Source organism: Antedon mediterranea, chromosome 6, assembly GCF_964355755.1.
Source record: "Antedon mediterranea chromosome 6, ecAntMedi1.1, whole genome shotgun sequence".
In the NCBI taxonomy this organism is placed as follows: Eukaryota; Metazoa; Echinodermata; class Crinoidea; order Comatulida; family Antedonidae; genus Antedon; species Antedon mediterranea.
Window position 1 is genome coordinate 4,845,998 of NC_092675.1, and position 19,552 is coordinate 4,865,549.

The following is a 19,552-nucleotide window of genomic DNA, read 5'->3' on the forward strand; positions in this document are numbered from 1 at the left end:
GACTGCGTCTGACCTCCCGACGTCCTGCGGTTAATTTATTTAAAGGTGGAGTCATTGAACAACTTTAAAGTTATAATGAATACATATTATACATATTATTATTATTGATTAATTTCAAATCAAATACTTTATACTTAAATAGTGTTTGATTGAACGAAAATGTGTTTTTTGTTAATGTTAATTTATTTTTAAATTGCGTACATTATTACGTTTACCTATGGGACATAATGGACGGTTCCAAGGTAATTGACAGTTCTTACGTTTCAATTGACGGAAACTTATAAATTCAGCACGTACTCATTGATGCACTGTCGTCTTGTAAGCACTTGTGTTACATTTACGAGACTTAATTTCCAGTCAAGAGGTACCTAAACGCGACAAGTGCATATTTTTCGTTGCAGCGTATATGTCTACAATAACTCATATGGAATAATTTACTCAATGGAAACTGTAGGCCTACAGACAACAATGATAATTGAGTTCAGTGCTGCGAACTCTAGGAGGACTTTCTGTACTGGGTTGATAACTGACCAGCGACTGAGATGCTATTAAGATAAGAATGGTCGATCATCTGAATTTGTTTGCAGTTTTTGTTCCCAGGTGTCTTTTAGGAAATATTTACCAAAAGAACTGAACATACACTATACAAATCTTTGTTGTATTGGAGTAAAGTAAAGTGATCAAGTTTGATCATTAATGTAGACAGATGATTCGACACGAACTGTCACAACATTTAGTAATCATCATTGTCTATTCACTTCTGACTATAATGGTATGTACTGATGCCATTAGGTTACATTTGGAACAGTATAGGTTAGGTTGAGGCTATTGGCACAGTCAACCGTGCATTTCATTCTAAGTTTCTATAGATACTCACGGTTAGGCCTACTGGCCAGACATCAGTTTTTTCTATAGACACTGGTTACTGGCCATACATCAGTTTTTTCTATAGGCACTGGTTACTGGCCAGACATCAGTTTTTTCTATAGACACTGGTTACTGGCCAGACATCAGTTTTTTCTATAGGCACTGGTTACTGGCCAGACATCAGTTTTTTCTATAGACACTGGTTACTGGCCATACATCAGTTTTTTCTATAGACACTGGTTACTGGCCAGACATCAGTTTTTTCTATAGACACTGATTACTGGCTATCACATCAGTTTTTTCTATCGGCACGGTCAACAATGCGTACAAAAATCTTTATTAAAATCGACGTGGTGAATCATGTTCCATTGTCTAATGACTTGTTTCCAAGATCGACCATGCTGATCGAAAACTTTATACTAGATGAGCAGTCAGCCATGCCGCAAAGTGAGTTCTGTTTTGTCGAAGGATTTCCATTCTTCAACAAAGCAAACTTTAGCATGGCAAAGGGTGGTGGAAGGAGAGGGAGGAATAATTGGGGATGTAGGGGACGTAGTTCTGTAGAATTCCAAATTCCAGCATACTTTTTCTAAAAGTAAAGTTGAGTACTTTAAAAGTATTTTCAAAGTAATTAATAATTTAAATTTAAATTAAGTGCACTAATTTATAAAATAGACTTAGTACAGTACACTTTGAAATTTAAATTAAATGGTTTTTATGTTTGTACACTGTTAAAGATGTATTGTCCCTTGAAACACAAAAAATTTAAATTGGATATATCAAAGTAATATTAAAGTTATTCACTTTAAGTCGAAATTTAAAGCCAAAAACAACAAGTTTTCCTAATTAACAGGTAAATTAATTTGATTACATTTCTTCTGGAAAATTGCCGCGAGCGAAAGTAAACAAAGATTTCAAACCAGGAGTATGCATTATGCATGATGCTAATAAAGATTGTTTACGACTCGTCACGGTTGAGATGGTGTTTTTACACAGATCGCGAGGAAGTTTTATGATTATGCATACAGAGTAGCCAAACAAGCCCGTTGCATTATGAGATATGTTTTGATCGAAAACTTTGACTGGAAGTCAAAGTAGTTATTTTTAGAACTAAGAAACGTCTGTATTTCAGTTTAATGATTTTTTTTTGGACTAATTTTTGGTGAAAGTTAATAACTATTATGATACTTCAAAATGACCCACTTTTTTTCAAAATATTGCGAAAAAAAATTTGTTTGGGAATTAGTCAAAGGGACAATACATCTTTAACTGAATGATGATTGTTTTTACAGGTTGTTAATTGTGCAAATCAGGATTTTTCAAAGACTGAACACTTTGATGGTAAGTTTGCATTGTACTGTAGGCCTACTCTTTTCAGGTGTTAATGGCAGAATGTTCTCACCAGAGTAAAGGTGGATAACTTCATAAGTACACAAAAATAATGGCCTTGTTCTTGACAATATTATATTGGGTTGTAATTGTAAGTATCTGCAGACTGACACTGACCCAATCCAATTAAATACTCTTACAGGATGTTAAAACAATTCAAATCATTCATAATGGAAATTGATGCATTTTATTTTTAATTAACAAAAAGAAAATGTAAAAAAATTCCTTAAACTCATACAGTAGTATGTAGAATAATATATAATTAATTGATATGGTTATTAATTTACTCAATTTTATTTTCAATACTTTCAGATTCCCCTTGTGAACATTATGAACACATTACACCTTATCGTTCCTCGTCAAATGGCGATTATATTTCCTACAATTTGTCAACTGAGAAAGAAGAGAAATACAGGGAATATTTGATGTTCGCAAACAATCATCCGGACTATGACATTCCAACAAATTTTCCAAAGAATAGTTCTTCATCAATATTTTATACATTTTCGGCTTTTGGTGAACAATTTGTATTAAACGTAAGCTTAAGTTCGCATCTGGTGGCGCCAAACACCTCGATTGAAAAACACCTTGATAATGGAACGATCTCTACAAACTCTGTGCAAAAGAAATGCTTCTACCAAGGAATAGTGAACAATTCATATAATTCTATTGTGTCTATAAATAATTGTAATATAGGTTTGGTAAGTAACATTTTTTTCTTATTTGCATCTGATGTGTTTTGGAAAAAATTGCCACTGGTTCTGTTGGCAGCAAATAACTGATTAATAAAACTGTGTGAATAAAATTACACCATTTTTTTAGCAGCTGGAACAGGACAAATTTGAAAATAAAATCAGGTTTAGAATGATATTCTCAACATAGTTTAAACACCCTAAAGGTTTAGCAGGTTTATCGCTGTGCAACTTTTAGCCACTGTGCAAAATAACGGTTATTTGATTGTCTGCTGTTTTGTCGACTAGTCTATATTGTACTTACAATATTGTTTGAAAATTCGATCACCCAAGTGCATTGAATTTGAGTATTTTTTTGGGGGTTTTAAACAGTTTTTTAGCAGATATATGTTTGATTAAATTTTTTCCATCTATTTTCAATAAATGGCTTTTCAGTGTTATGCAGCATGGGATTAGGGGAGGCTAATATGATGTGATTAACTTTCTGTTGATTAGTTGCTTTCAAAAGTTATCTTGACGTTATGAACCCTACAAATTATTATAGCCTTTTGAAACAAGATCCAAAGTCCTATAAATTATTCTAACAAAAGAAACCCTATTCTACTCACCTGTGGGTAATTCTGATTTATGCTATGTAATTATATACCTTACATTTATTAGCACATAACTTTTGAATTAAAAAAACACATTTTAAGAACATAATTGCATTGTGTGTTTATCTGAGGTAGGTAGACTTTGCAATTAAGGATTAAATTCACTTAATTAGTGAAAGATTTAATGTTGCTAGAGTATCATCTCCCAGATAACATAAATTATGTCCTTGCAACCATGACATTAAAAGAAATAGGAGGAAATGGATACAAGTGTAAATGAAATTTAATACTGTATATGATGAAATATTTCTTACCATGTAAAATGTCACCTGATTAATGCTGTATGTAGTTTGACAGTAGCCTTTAAAAATATATAGTACCATTTGGCAACAGACAGATTGTAGGATGGAAGAATTTTAATTGCAACTTGGAAAATAATTTAAAATTTAAATAATAAAAAAAAATTGGCATATCTTATTTATTTATTAAACAACCAAAACATTCAGACCATTTAAGCATTACATATAAACAAAAACAGTATATTCATATATGAAGAAATATAAATATATTAAACCAAACAATTATTTAGAAAAATACATTATACAGTATAATAATTTAAATATTCAATACCTTGATCATACTATAGGCATAACAAATGCTTTACAGAGATAAACAAAATACCTGGTAAATGCATTAAATTTGTTCTGTATGTTGGTACCAAGAAGTCAGCAATCATATCTTTTAATATTTTTTCCATACAAGCATGTGGGAGGATTGTCCTGTGACCTTTACCTGAAATGGTATTTCTGATTGTGATTTCTTTTTTATATGAAGACTAGACACGTTCAATGGTATACAAATAATGCATGTTTATGAATTGAATAGCGAGAATATCTCATGAGTTAAAACATTTACCATTATATTTAAGTCAGAGCAGTGATTAATATTTTTATTTAAATTACAGTAGTAAGTACTTAGCAAGCCACTGCAAAGTATACAATTATTAATGACATTTCTGATATTTGCTCATAATCGTTTTTTTTTATTCAGAATGGTTGGATTCAATGGAAGAATGAAGATTTTTTAATAACGTTTTCAGAATCTCATGTTCATAGTAATGGAAGCAATGGTTTAGTTCATGTTATTTGTAAAACTAATAAGCTTGGTAAGTGTGGTTCAATGTTTATAGCTGAACATGTTGTCAGTTTACAATAGGGTCCTGTTTCTGCTGGAAAAAAATAACCAGTTAATAACCATGTGAATTTCTGTATTTTCTGTATTTCTTGGGAGCAGAACAGGACCAATTTTCAATAACTGGTTTAATGGCAGCCTGATAGTAACGTTTAAATTTGATTGACAGCCGTTGATTGACCTTGTGTCAACTACACTGCATTAACGTTTGAATTGACCGCCAATGCCCATTGAATTTTGGGTACTGCTAACAATTTCTGTCGACGACCACCCACTGATTTAAACAGATTATTTAGGAGCAAAAATTGAGCAGAAATGCAGTCTATAAAAATTATATTTTAAATCAATTTTTAATAAATAAACGGTTTATTTGGTGCTATGCAGCAGAAACAGACCTTATGTGAAACTGACTTTTCCAAATAATAATAACTAAAAAACGTTCGAGTAAGTACTCCGTTAACTTGTGCTTTTACAAAAACAAGATTTGTCATTTATACAAAATCGAAGCCAAATGAAATTCTTTCAAGAATAATAACTAAATAAATTAAAACATACTTTATCGAAATGTTTAATGTTGTTTGTAGTCGATCTGTATTACTCAATAAAATCAAGGTTAGAGGAAATAAGTTAATTGTTTGGATTTAAGATTCAAGGTTCTCATTTTTTTCTGTAAAAATATTATATTAACTTAACTTGTTATATAATTCTTTGAAATTTTCTAGGTAAATTTAGCCAAAATATCGATCACCTCTCCCTTCTGTTTAATTTATGTTTTGTAATTTGAAACTGTAAGCCACCAACATACGAACAAGATGTTGGAACCAAAAATTTATAAATTTGTTCCCCTTTTGTTTGACAGATTCAAAAGTTAACCTTGTACAAGACAATCTGTATTCAAAAGAACCTTATAAGATATTGGAAGAGTTTAGATCGAAAAGGTCAACACACTTTGAAAGGCCGTATTTCGTGGAAACTCTTGTAGCAGTGGACAGCAGTATGTATGCTTTCCATAGAGCAATCGACGTGGAAACTTATGTTATACAACTTATAAATATGGTAAGAAGATTTTATTTAATTGGTAAAATGTTTTGCCTTACTCTAACACAATTGTAACTGTACTATGAACCCTTTTTTGCAACGTGTTTTCAATATACAGTACAGTGTATACATCGGAGTAGGAAACAATGTTTGACCGATTAACTAATAGTTCACTGACACAAAGCTACTTTGTAGTTATCATCAGGATTTTATTTATGGATCAACATTTAACATACCCATTCATTTCCTTTCAAAACTTAAATCTGTTTATATAATAACAATTATAAACTTCAATTTAATATAGCACAAAATGCAGGTCACCTCTAAGCACTTAAGAATCAACAAAAAAAAACCCTATACCTTCTTGCAAATGAAGTTGTTGAAATTTGTTTGGGTAGATATTTTTCCTGAAAATTAGGCCAATCCATACACAGTGGTTTTCACTGGGAAATTATGGTTCTAAATTTAAACCTTCTTTCACACTCGCCCCGGCAAGTTTCCAATTTGGCTCTGACAAATCGAACGTCAATGTTTCATGTTCACACGGCTATGCCCATATCGATTGGTGCATATCCGCATGGAGCGTCATGAAACCGTAAAAACATTGACATTCGATTTGATTTGTCGCCACCGGACCAGAACCGTGCCGGAACAGGTGTGAAAGACCCTTTAGGTAGATATTGTTGTTGTAATTATCTGATTAAGGCAATAATCATTTTAAAAATGTATTAATTTGATTTGATGATGTAGACACAGTGATCAATTCCCAGGAGATAATACACACATTGTCTGTTCAAAATGAAATAATCTTTCTTTTCCTATTATAACTCAATAAACAACAGGATGAACCATGGAAATGATACTAACATTTATTGTGTTTAACATACATTCTATAACTATTATTTATATCATTTTAATTCTAGGTTAATCAATTATTTAATCATCCGAGTCTTAACAGTAAAGTTACTTTGGTGGTTATAAAAATTATTTATTTGAATGAACGACAGGTAAGAGCAATATATAGTAACTTTAACAAATTAATTTTCTAGAATGTTATCCTATGTTTTAGTAATTCATCCAAAAACACAAAAGAAACCTTCTTTTTCATTTTTTCTGGTTCAGTCTTTGGTATATTTATTTTATCAAGGTCGTCATTTAGCATATACAGTAGTTCTATACCATCTAATAAAGTATAAACATATGAATGTTCATATCAAGACCAACCCAATTTTACTACTACCTAAGACTACCTTCGCCCCTCATAAACTTGATATAATTCTTAAAGGAGATGTCATTCCAAACCAAGGCTCAGTAAACATTATTTTGTACATTTGTAAAACATTGGCATTAACCATCATATGGCCTTGATTATGATGGACACATCACTACAATGTTAAATTTTCTTTTTTATCCAATCCAATTTTTCTTTGAAAATTCAATATAACATAAATGATAACATAATACCCCAGGAAGTAGGCCGCTGGATTGAGTTTAAATTGAATGTTTGGCCCACAGCATTTGAAGTTGATAGATAACTACAGAAGACCCATAGGGTACTGCAAACAATAAACCTCCTTCTGTGGTGTTATGTCTTTTGGAGATAATACATGAAGAATGTTTATTTATGTCAATTACACAATAGTCGAAAAATGTGCCAAACAGGATTAAATGCTCAATATTTTATATTTACGCATTTCAATAGTATTGTTCTGTAATTGTAATTCAAGATTAATTGTTCATAATTTATATTATAATATTAAATATTTATATTAACTAACTATTATTATTTTTATTTATTTAAAAATCAATACCTGTAATTTACAATATTAAGAGTTTGTTCTCTCTCCTGATTTGTTGCATAGTTTTACATCTATATTCGTCTTCTTTTTGCTCAGTCCAGAAACTACAGTGAGAAATATAAAGTAGATTTGCGTAAACGTCTTAAAATCCCTTGTAGATGGATATGGATGCGTTCAAACCATAATGATGCTACTGCAGGCAACCATGATTTTGCTGTCTTCCTCTTCAGAAATCTGTCACCCCCTGCAGGTAGTCCTTCAATGCAAGTTTGTTTCAATTTATGATAGCTTGCCTTTTGCATAAAGGAACCCTGCATAGCTAAAAAGCCTTTTGCAGTGACTTCTTCACTACTGTTTACTACTCAATGGCTTTAACATTCTTTGCTGCTTATTTTGTTATTGTTCTACTAGGGAGGTAGTTTGTATTAACCAGAAAATTTAATAACACACAGTTACTGTAGCATGCCTAAGCTTTCCCTTTACTAAAAAAATGTTATACTCACGTTTATAGCTTTTTGTCATTGAATCCTATTTGTTAATCCATCCTCCTTTCCTACCACCCCAACCCCAAACTCCAAACTAAAAAATGTCTCGCTTCAGACTAGTCTATTCTTCAACATTACATAATAAACCATGCAATTTTTTTTAGCAAGACCATTTTCTTACTGCAGTAAATGCACTTCTTGTAAATCTTGTAATTGCTAAAAGTATGTGAAATGTTGTATTTGTACCTGTCTTTTAGCTTTTTTTTTTCTGTGTGGATAGTTAATGCAACACACTAATACCATACCTCTTTAAAACTTTCGATCATGAGGCCAATAGTTTCAGGAATAGAAGACTGATTAAAATATATGGATTTAGAGGGTCATTAAATGAAAAAAAAAACTGCACAATTCTTAAATTTATATGAAGAATTAAGGTCAAGGTATAAGGATTCATTTAACAATTTTTGGAACTTAAATTCTTATTTAAAAAACTAAAATAGTCTTTCAATATCTTTAGTAGGCTGTGTGAATAAGAAGTCTAGTCTGTTTTTAATTTTAGATCTATCAGTATTCTAATCTTGTCTGTCAAAGTTGTTTTTGTAATAGTGAAAAAGCGTATATTCTAGAACATTGATTTCTTGATTGGAATAGTACAAAAAACAATTTTGAAATCCAGTGTAATTGGGTATTAAACTAAGAGGAAATGATATGATAGTTTACCCTGAAGCTGAAGTGTTAGACTAGCCAAATTCTACAACTTTTACTGCACTTTAATCTGACTGTTTTCCAAGAAGTTCTTTTGATTAAATGTTTGAAATTTTTAGTGGAAGATAATGAAACCATGGCCAGCCTTAATCACTTATTTATCCTTTTTTTTTATTTGTGATTTTGAATAATTAGATGTTCTTTTTCTTGTCATTCTAAACAAATTTGTGTTGTTAATGTTATGAGCCGATTCTTAGTATTGTATCTGTAAGTTTTCCAGTATCATAGACCTATTCAGTGATACAGCATAACATGTGTATCCCATATTTAACCTACTGTAACATTATTCCAGCCTTTTTCCAGATTTATTATGTTAAAAAAAATTATTTTGATAAGCATATTTTCTCATTTTTTCCCCTAAAATAATTTATCAGTTATATTTGAACCATACTTTGTATATCAAGAAACTAAACCTAATGGACACTGTCGTCCAGGGAATGTTAGCAAAACATTTGGAATGGAAATAAAAACTGTCAAGGGGGTTCCCAGACGAAATCCATTAAATCAATTCATTCATCACATTTATGCGGTGAGATCAAATCCTTTGACATGCAGGAATAAACATGTGGTACATAAAGATATAAAAATGTATTTATGTTAAATTTATGGGAGTGATTACATCGCTGTCTGTAATTTTGAAGGATTTTGCTACAGGACAGTTTAATATTGGGAGGAATCCTCATCATACATCAGAATATGTTTAGAGAAATATTAGGGACACCTTAAAAAAAAAATAAATTAGACTATAGCTTGAGATCCGAAATATAACTTTTAATCCCACCAATTTCTATACAATTTTATTCAATAAATTTGGTAATTTCTTTTTTTTCAATGAAATAAAAAAAAACTTTGATGGTAAAAAAAGTTTGGTAAAAAAGAAATTGTTTCACTACAAACCATTTTCAATCATAATTGATTTCATCAACAATGGTCTAGAATTGATGAGAAAAAATTGCCTTTTACAATTGGACACTTTAAGCACCCCACCCCCTCTATTTTTTCCCCTGACTCTGCCTATAATCTCAACTTTATATTTATTAGCTTTATTTTTGAAATTACAAATTTTTTTTTCTCTCCAAAATCCTAGTTTTAATGCTGTAATTGCTTAAAAAAAAAATATAGTCTTCTGGATGTTGTTTAAATTTTTCAATATATATTTATTTACCTGGTAATATCAAATTTACCTCCTTTTTATCATCAATTATACTTTTGTTCTCGGTAGTCTACTGAAATTGAAACTAGTGGTTCTCGTGATTCGAGTTTCCAGAGTGTGGCTTTATTAGCTCAAAATGTTTCCAAATCCAGCACTCGTAATCCAGATTTGACAGCCTTTATAATTCGAAAGACATTACTAGTCGCAGGTAGGCCTATACCACTTCTTGCATGTGCTCTTCTTCATTTCTTGCTTTTATTTAGTAGTTGTAGTGTTTGGAATCAATTTATATCTAATTCTGGAGTGTTTAAATTGCAAAAGAAGTCTGTTATTTTAGTATTACCATGCCTAAGTCCTGTCTTATGTATACTTTATTGGCCATCTTCCTTCTATAAGTTTTATTTCTTTATTTTTTACCAGTCACAATAAAGCTCTCCCTTATCTCCGTAAGGGCGTGTGGCACAGTGTGTTGGATGTTGGACTACTGATAGTAGATTGTGAGATAGTGGGTTCAAATCCACCATTCGTCACATTGCCCGTGTCCTTAGACAAGACACTTTACTTATGTTTGCCTTTCTCCAACTCTGGTGTACAAATGGGTACCTGCTAAGGTTAAGACACAACTTTTACTAGTTGCATTTATAGGAGTATGTTTCAGAATCCATATTTTTATAATATAGAGTCAAAGTATGAATTTTTGTAAATGTTAATTGAAAGAATTTTCTTAAATGTTGTTAAAATATTACAATAAATAATAATAATTGATATAGATAGTAAATTATAATTAAAGACAAATTACTGAATAAATAACAATGCTATAGGCATCAGTGGCTGAATCTCAAATCAAATCAAATCAAATCAAATCTTTATTCGTTCCATATAAAATAAATTGTACATTGAAAAATTGTTTTCCTCAACAGAAAAATATGGTAAAACATTCATAATTACATCATACATAGAACAAATTTACAATTTAAAAACATTAATTAAAACATCCATCAACAGTAAAACTTTAAAATATATATTGCATGTGCGCTATTATAATCTAACAATCATTGAGAAATAAAATATGGAAAATGATTAACTAAAAGTGGCAGAAAGAAAATGCCAAGCTTTCAATAACATCAATCTTTCGTCAAGTACCTATACAACTATCAAAATAATATATTTATGATTTTAATATCGATTTACAGTATGTTTATTGTAATTCATATATTTTTTTCAGGATTTTGTTTTATTCATTTAAAATTTAAGCTGTATATAAATCAAAATAAAGAGTACATTATGTTATTTGTACGACAGCAAGAATCTATTTTAATGGATTTGATGTCAGTTATAGGGATATTTTCAACATGTTCTTGAACGCTCTCCATGATTAATATCCTATTTTCAACAGGAATTATTAATGCATCATTAATCATCTTGACAGGTTTTAGTTTAATGTGATTTTACTGGCAGCCACCCAATGTTAAGCTACACAGTATTACAATGTTATTCCTTATAAATCCAGTATATTATAGTAAATTACCAATTAATGTACTATTACAGTCCATCGGTTATACTGTATGTTGTTTGCTTGTTTGTAAACCAACTATTTTTAATACGGGTACAGTAATAATAAAAATGTATTTATTGTTGTTCACACACTTTAGTTTTTATTTAGTTTAGTATTTATTATCAGTAAAGTGTTGAGACGAAGAAGTATTTGTTTGTTAATTGCAAATGTTTGCATACACTTTTCTAAAAATGAAAATCTATCATCCCAGCATTGTAAACTACCATCCAATGGAAAACACTAAAACAAAATATTCCCATCATCTTTTTTATCTTATAACGAAGACACATGCATGATTCTGTTTTACTGTATTATTAATTTATGATTAAAAATATTAATGCATTTTAGCATGGAATAAAGGCATGGCATTTTGTTAGTCAATCTTTAGCAATACAGACTTACTTTAGCTTTTGTTAGGCCTCAAGTCACAAAGTGAAGAGGTGTGATTTGAGTGTTTAAATAAACAATACTTTTATACACTTAGTGATTTTGTTGTAAAAAAAATAGTTTCCCACCCACCACTGAGTGACAAGCGAGTAAATACAGATCCATGCTAAAAACCTTTTCAAGAAATTTTAAAATTTAGTGAAAGCAACTGTTAAAGTACAAACTACTCTAGTTTCAAGCTTCTGTGATTAGATAACTGTTCTAAAATCCTTATCATTTAGAGCTTGCTATTATAAAGAGCAAATTAAGTTGACATTTTTCTGCACTCGATCAGTAACTTGGAGCCAGAGCAAATTTGTCTTCCGTAGTTCAACACAACTATCCCATCCATCCAATCTAAATCCTTAATATCAGTGACAGAAATTGCCTCTACAAAATTCATTGCATCCTCTATTATGAACTTTAACCTGTATGACATCTCTTATCATGCAATAGGCCTAATGTTTTATTTTATTTTTAGGATTATATATGTGTTTTTGTTTTGTAAATTACTTCTAGTCGTAATTCATGTTTTCGCCATTGTTAATTATCATCCTATTTTTAGTAAATTTATTAATTATGAAAAACTATTTTGAAAACAAGCTAAATGTCATTGAAAAAATATATATTGATCCAGGCAGGAAGCATTTAGAGAACTTTTATCTGTATTTGTATCTTCTTTAATCCTTTTACACTAGGTCAGATGTGAAGTTCATAAAGTTCATTATGAAAAAGTTCATTTTCTTGACTTACATTTATTCTTTAGAATTTATTAATTTTTGTTCATAATCCATGTTGTGATGATGAATATTAAGTATTGGGCCGAGTGACAAATTGATAAAATCAACTGTTGAAACATATGGGTTGTTTTTGCCATTACCAAAAATATTACCTATTTACTGGTAGCAATCCCACATATATAATATAATTAGGTTTGATCTCACTACACCATACTTGGGTTTATTATGGTCAACTCTTATTCTTCCCCAGTAGGTCTGGTTTTTTTTCCACTCTATTTTGAGTCACTTTTTTTTTGCCATTTTCCAAAAATATTACCTATTTAACTAGTAGCAATCCCACATTTATAATATAAGTAGGTTTGATCTCACTACACCATACTTGGGTTTATTATGTCAACTCTTATTCTTCCCCAGTAGGTCTGTTTTTTTCACTCTATTTTGAGTCATCTTGTTTTACATTATTATTTATTTCAGCATGATATCCCTGGTAACTAAGTAGTATTTCATATATTTATTTTGATGATCTCCACATTGCAGGTCTTAGCATGACGAATAGTATGTGTAAGAGTGGAATAAGCTGTGCTGTGGTAAGGGATGATGGATTGTTGCAGACTGCCTTTGTAATAGCACATGAAGTAGGCCATATGTGAGTAAGCTATGAATCTACAGTAGGCCTATAGTAGAACCCTTCAAACCCAGGAGTGGAGTTGTGGCTTGGTGGTTATGATGCTTGGCTACCACTCTAAGGGTCCTGGGTTCAAGTCCCGTCACATGTCAGGATTTTTATAAGGATCAAATCACTCCACTCCCAAAGACTTGTAATAAAACTTTGTTTATGTAGAGCATCTTGTGTATATGTTTGTCTTGTGAACCTCTGAGGGTCCCTAATGATCAGCAATAGCTGGATGGATCACCCTCATTAAATATGGATAAAAAAAACAACAACAAAAAACAAAAAAACAAACAAACAACAGTGTTCCTGAAGAGGGGTGTTCCTGAACAGGGGTGTTCCTGAATAGAGGTGTCCCCTAAATAGGGGCATCTCAAGGGAGGGGTTCCTGAATAGGGGTATCCCTTGAATAGGGGTGTTCCTGAATAGGGGTGTCCCCTGAATAGGGGCATCTCAAGGGAGGGGTTCCTGAATAGGGGTGTCCCTTGAATAGGGGTGTTCCTGAATAGGGGTGTCCCCTGAATAGGGGTGTCCCTTGAATAGGGGTGTTCCTGAATAGGGGCATCCCAAAAAGAGGCTTCTACTATACTTCAGTTATATACAGATATTAATATGGATTCAATTTAGCAATGAGTTGGCTAACCTGAAATTAATAGTAGTTATGCTTGGTAGATGTATAAAAACTTTTTTTTATAGCAGATTGAGATTTGTTTTTTGTCTAAACCCACTTTTCTCCATAATTAGAGCTGTACCTGAGTGTTACTTATTTATATACAAAATATTTAATACATTTTGATGTCAAATTGGTCAAAATACATATTGTTATCTGATACAAAAGTCCAACATGTAAAATAATATTCAACAAACTACAGTACCATATATATATAAAATAAATGATATTTTCTTTTAGGTTAGGAATGATACATGATAATGATATAGAAGATTGTAAGAAGGATGCTGAAAAATCAAGTGTGATGTCATCACTTGTGAAAGCCCACAGTGGATACTATTGGTCGGAATGTAGCCTGAGAGCATTTAAAGATAACATAGAGTGAGTAATCTGTAATTGTAATGTTCTATTTTAGCCAAATTACTTATAGATAATGTTCTTCAATAAGATATCGAATTAGAAAACATTTAAACTATTAAGAGAATTAAAAATTTAAAAAAGTGAAGGTCTTCTTTTGATAAATGAATAACATGACAGTTTAACAAAGCTGTAGTTTAACCTGGAAAGTTTTTGAAGCAACCTTCAAGACAGTGGTATAAAGAAAGTAATTCAAAGTCAAAAGTTGGACACTAGTGTAATCATATGGAAGAGGCCACATTGTTTAATTTTCTAGTCCCGTTTCTAGTACATTGTTCATACGTATAGTAAGTATTCTAATAGCATTTAAAGTATGTGTTTCAATGTTTAGCAATTTACCCACAGTGGCATAACACGGAGGCCTGAGGCCCCTGGTTTAGGAACCCCAAGTGGCCCTCCAATGCTGGAGGCCATGTGTTTTTAGACTTTTCCTACATATTTTAATGCCTGTTTTTTTCTCCTCTGGGTCCTGCTCAGAGGCCCCTATTAGCTCCGGTGCCCCTGGGTTTAGCCAGTGAGCGCTCATATCCATTACGACACTGTTTACCCATAAATAAGACAGACCATAACTGCAAAAAAAAAAAAAATTCTGTGAAAATTAGTATAAAATTTGAGACATTTTCTTTTAATTCTTTTGAGGTTGAAACGTTAATATCAATCAACATTCAAATGGCAAAGAATAATATTACTATACATTTTCTGATTAAATTAATTTGTATCCTGGGGAAGACCTTTATTGACAGATTGATTAGGATGTTTTTGACTAAAGTTGCTATTAAGCAGAAATGTTTTAGTATGTTTAGTATTAATGAAGGACTAGAAGGATATATGTTTTATATGCAATTTATTTATTTTATTTCAATAAAGATAGAATAATACAGTAATCAATAAAGAATAGAAATAAGAAAGTGTATTGAAATTTAATTTTAATCATAGTTAAATAACTTTAATTTTAATGACTAAATGGCAATGGCAAAATCAATGATACCACTTATAGACATACTAAATTGATATGAAAGATTTGCACTATTGGTTTTTAAAAAACTATAAACAAAAATCGCAGCATAATTTGAAATTAGTAATTGTGTTTCTCCAACTAACTCAATCAACAACACCGAGGTCGAATTAACATTTTATATTTAGGCTAGGAATGTTTGTAACAATTGAATTAATTCTGCAATTTTGAAATACTAATAAAGAAACAACAATTTTGTGCTTTTACTTTCAATTATGGCACAATGAAGACAATTTAATTTCCTTCCATTTCCGATTGATGTGAAGATCAAAGTTTTGTCTGCTAGACAGTCCGTTTGAAGTACTAGACAAAAAGGCATCACAGATGCTACCGGGGGAATTGTATAGTCGTGATCAGCAATGCTATTTCAACCATGGTGAAGACTATAGACATTGTGTTGTAGTAAGTATATTTTAAATTGTACTACTGGTATCTTCAACTATACTACTTTTTTTTCTATACAGGGCCGTAGCCACCAGTACAGTTGGTATAAGGTTTCAACCTGACCACTTTTTCACAGAGGCCTTGACAACTCAGTTGCTTGAACAGAAATTGTTCCCTTTTCTAGGACCACTTTATTTCTTGTGGCTACATCACTGCTATACACAATTTTTAAGTTTAAAAAAACCCTGCCTGGTGATAACATTAAGTTCTTTTTACCTTCAGGAAAATAAGGAGATTGATTGTCGTTATCTACGATGTGGTGCTGACTTTATGTATCCTACTTGTCTCTCACAACGACGAGCCAAACCACCCCTTCCTGGAACTTTTTGTAAAACAGATCATGTAAGTGAATATTAAGGATGATAATTTACCTAGTAAGGCATCGCTTTGCATCGGGCATAGCTGACTCATTTTATATACTGCAATGCACTTTGCTTAAACTGCTTCTGTCCCACATTTTTTTAATTTTTATATGTTGTACTATTGTTTTTCAGTTGGCCAAATAAATAGTGAGGGAGCTAAATTAATTATTCAGATGTTTTGCCCTACTCTCATATACTTGTACTGCATACTCAGTACATTAAACACTTTTATGTGACTATTGTTTCTTATTAAACTGTTTAGTAGAAAATTTAATGCGCATCAAACCTAAAATTGTCCAATTGATGGCATCTGTGAAATGAAGATTAATTCAGTAAACCCCATACATAATCAACGAATGGTATTCAAAATGGGTATATAAATTATGTTCTAGGCCTGCACATTAATATCCATAAACTTTTTGTACTGTAGTCTGGAATCTGAACACATATCTCAGATGTTTGAATAAGATTCCATTACCCAAATGACACCGAAAATAAGAACATTTTGTACTGGTTACAGCATGCTACGCTTTAAGGTGCTGGTGACCCACATATACATAGCAGTAGTATGGCTGATCTAGATTAATACAAAATATTTGAACTTGTGATATATATGAACAAATCCATGTCTTAGCCAAACTGATCTTATCTACATCATTGCAAACTTTGATGTGACATGACGTAAGGTCTATAATGTTTCCCAAGTTTGCCCACACCCAAACAAATTCCATACACAATTTTCCTTCTGGAATTCCATCCTCAGGGTGGATTAATAACTGGTCAATTTGCTAATCTGTTCTTCGTATCCTGTTGTTTTGTGCATATTATAGATCGTTGAAGTTATTTTCCTAAATGACATTAATAATATTAGGATGCATATGTTTCCTTTAGTTTCTAGCACATACTTTTTTTTTATTCTTTCCTCTAAATGTTTCTATCTCTTTCTCCATCTGTCGGTCTAATTCAAGATTTAGTAAGATGTCCTTATAAGCAAATGTTTACCAAGGATGTTTACTTTTCAAAAATAATTCACTATTTAAAGTTTTATTAATTGTCTAATAAAATCAAATACACATTTTCTAAATCGTTCATAATATTTATCATAAATAAATTACACTTATTATAGAAGGAAGTGTAGATAAACTGGTTTAATGTAATGTATATAAAACCTTGTATTTAAGTTCAAGTTCATGTTTTCTCTATGGTTTAACCACTGATCATAGAGAAGGCCTCTTCCCATGATACATCCATTTAATGCCTCATTATTGGATAATGTGATATACATGTTTTTTACTACTTATTACAGGACTATTAGGTTCAGATTATTGCAAGGACATATCAATTATATAAATTTAAAACCATATTCAACTATTTTCAGGGAAGAGTTAAATTATAATTTGTAATTTAACTCTTTCCTGAAAAGACAAACAAGTTTTATTAATTGTCTAATAAAATCAAATACACATTTTCTAAGTAGTTTTAGGAATCATTTAGGAATCATTAACAATTCACCGAACATTATTAATAAAACAATACATAGAAACATGAAAATCACATTGAAAAAAAAGTTGAAAAAAAGAACGACGAATCCCAACACCAGTTTTGACCTATGACACATACAAATCTTGCTTGGATTAAATCTCTGGATATATAAGATGATTCAGCGGATTATTAGTTGAACCTGGCAACCATCAATTTTATCCCATCCCTTAGGGTATAGTAATTGCACAGTAGTCAGACTTTTGATTGAATTATTAGTCTTCATTTCTGATATTGTTTTACCTTTGCCATACAATATTAAGTTTACATGCATTGATACAATTAAAATAACATTATATAGTGACACAACTTCCAAAATAAATATAAAAGTACTGTATTTCCAACATAAATCCTGTATTTCCTTTTGTTTACTTTGTAATTTAAATTGATTTATTTATAGTAATTCTTCTAGAAAAGACAAAATTCTGCTAGAAGACCAAATCAGTTTTCTTTTAATATAACAAACTGTAAAATACTGTTTTTAATTATATATTTATTGACAAAATTACTATATTTCATGCTTAAAATATTATTTTCAGTTTATTATACAATTAAGAAGTGTTTATATACTTTTTAAAACGTATTTACTTCCTCAGCTTCCTTCCATAGTTATTAATTATACTAAAAAACTTAAATGTAAATTCATATTTTCTATTTTCTAGTGGTGTATAAATGGATCATGCATTCATATAAATTATCAGGATGGTGGATGGAGTAAGTGGACTGCATGGACAGTGTGCTCTAGAGTTTGTGGTATTGGTGTCAGCAAGCGACGCAGATATTGTGATAAGCCCAGGTAAGTGTAATTGTACGGAATAAAAGAGTTGTATCCAGTAAGATAGAGGAGTTAAACATGTGGATAGGAAGAAAATACAAAAAAACATGAATCAAGCTATTAGCAGCGGTGCCTGCCATAAGCCTTGCTTTTTTGCAGGCTAGGCCTAGTTGTATTCACCCAAAAAGGTGTAAGTGAAAATAGTTCATAGACCCATGTTATAAAACAAATAATGCACAAGTCTAAATTTTGTGCATTAGTGGAGTGGAGATGCGCACTCTCGGGTATTCAGAATGTCGTGCATGTCGCACCCTTGTATACTTATTTGTATACTATGAAAAATTAGCATGATAATCATCTCACTTGTATGATTTTGTAACTTTTCAGAGCTCAGTTTGGTGGCAAAAAATGTGAAGGAAAATCATTTGAATATAAATTGTGCAATACACAGGTAAGATGATTAAGCCTCTGAAATTCTCAAATGAAATTGTTAATGTCATAGTCATGTAAAATAATCCTTCAACTATGCAGATGCATTTTAATGACTTCTGTTTCTCTGTCGTGTTTTGTGTATGATTTATAACAGATTGCCATGACCGTAATATACACACATACTACTGTTCAGGAGGCTACAGTATATGCTTTCTACATTTATTGACCTAATATTGGCAATTCATGGTATTATTGCGCAGTATGAAACGATCACGCAGTCTCTTTTTAAGGTCTACAAGAAAAATTCTTCTTGCTCACTTATAAATGACACATCATCAAACTAATGGAGACTCCTCCCAAAGCGTCATAATGACACAGTCCTCACCCATGATGAAGAGCAGCATGTCTATAATTCATTATTTCCATCCAGTAATTCAATTGAGTCAAATGTCTGGAATAAACTATACACCATATAAATAGTATAATAATAAAGTATAGAACATTTTTACTAAAATTATTAAAACCCAGTCGCACA

General features: G+C 31.2%; 1 protein-coding gene across 1 annotated transcript in view; it reads left to right on the plus strand.

Moving 5' to 3' along the window:
• The window catches only part of LOC140051867 (A disintegrin and metalloproteinase with thrombospondin motifs 3-like), a 31,758-nt gene that overhangs the window by 694 nt on the left and 11,512 nt on the right, over positions 1-19,552 (plus strand). The window contains exons 2-14 of the mRNA XM_072097197.1: positions 1,101-1,427; positions 2,160-2,208; positions 2,569-2,957; positions 4,592-4,706; positions 5,592-5,788; positions 6,694-6,777; positions 10,042-10,180; positions 13,231-13,339; positions 14,274-14,414; positions 15,732-15,867; positions 16,132-16,251; positions 18,473-18,606; positions 18,973-19,036. Coding sequence (XP_071953298.1) covers positions 1,101-1,427; positions 2,160-2,208; positions 2,569-2,957; positions 4,592-4,706; positions 5,592-5,788; positions 6,694-6,777; positions 10,042-10,180; positions 13,231-13,339; positions 14,274-14,414; positions 15,732-15,867; positions 16,132-16,251; positions 18,473-18,606; positions 18,973-19,036 — 2,004 coding nt within the window. The remainder of the gene's footprint in view (positions 1-1,100; positions 1,428-2,159; positions 2,209-2,568; positions 2,958-4,591; positions 4,707-5,591; positions 5,789-6,693; positions 6,778-10,041; positions 10,181-13,230; positions 13,340-14,273; positions 14,415-15,731; positions 15,868-16,131; positions 16,252-18,472; positions 18,607-18,972; positions 19,037-19,552) is intronic.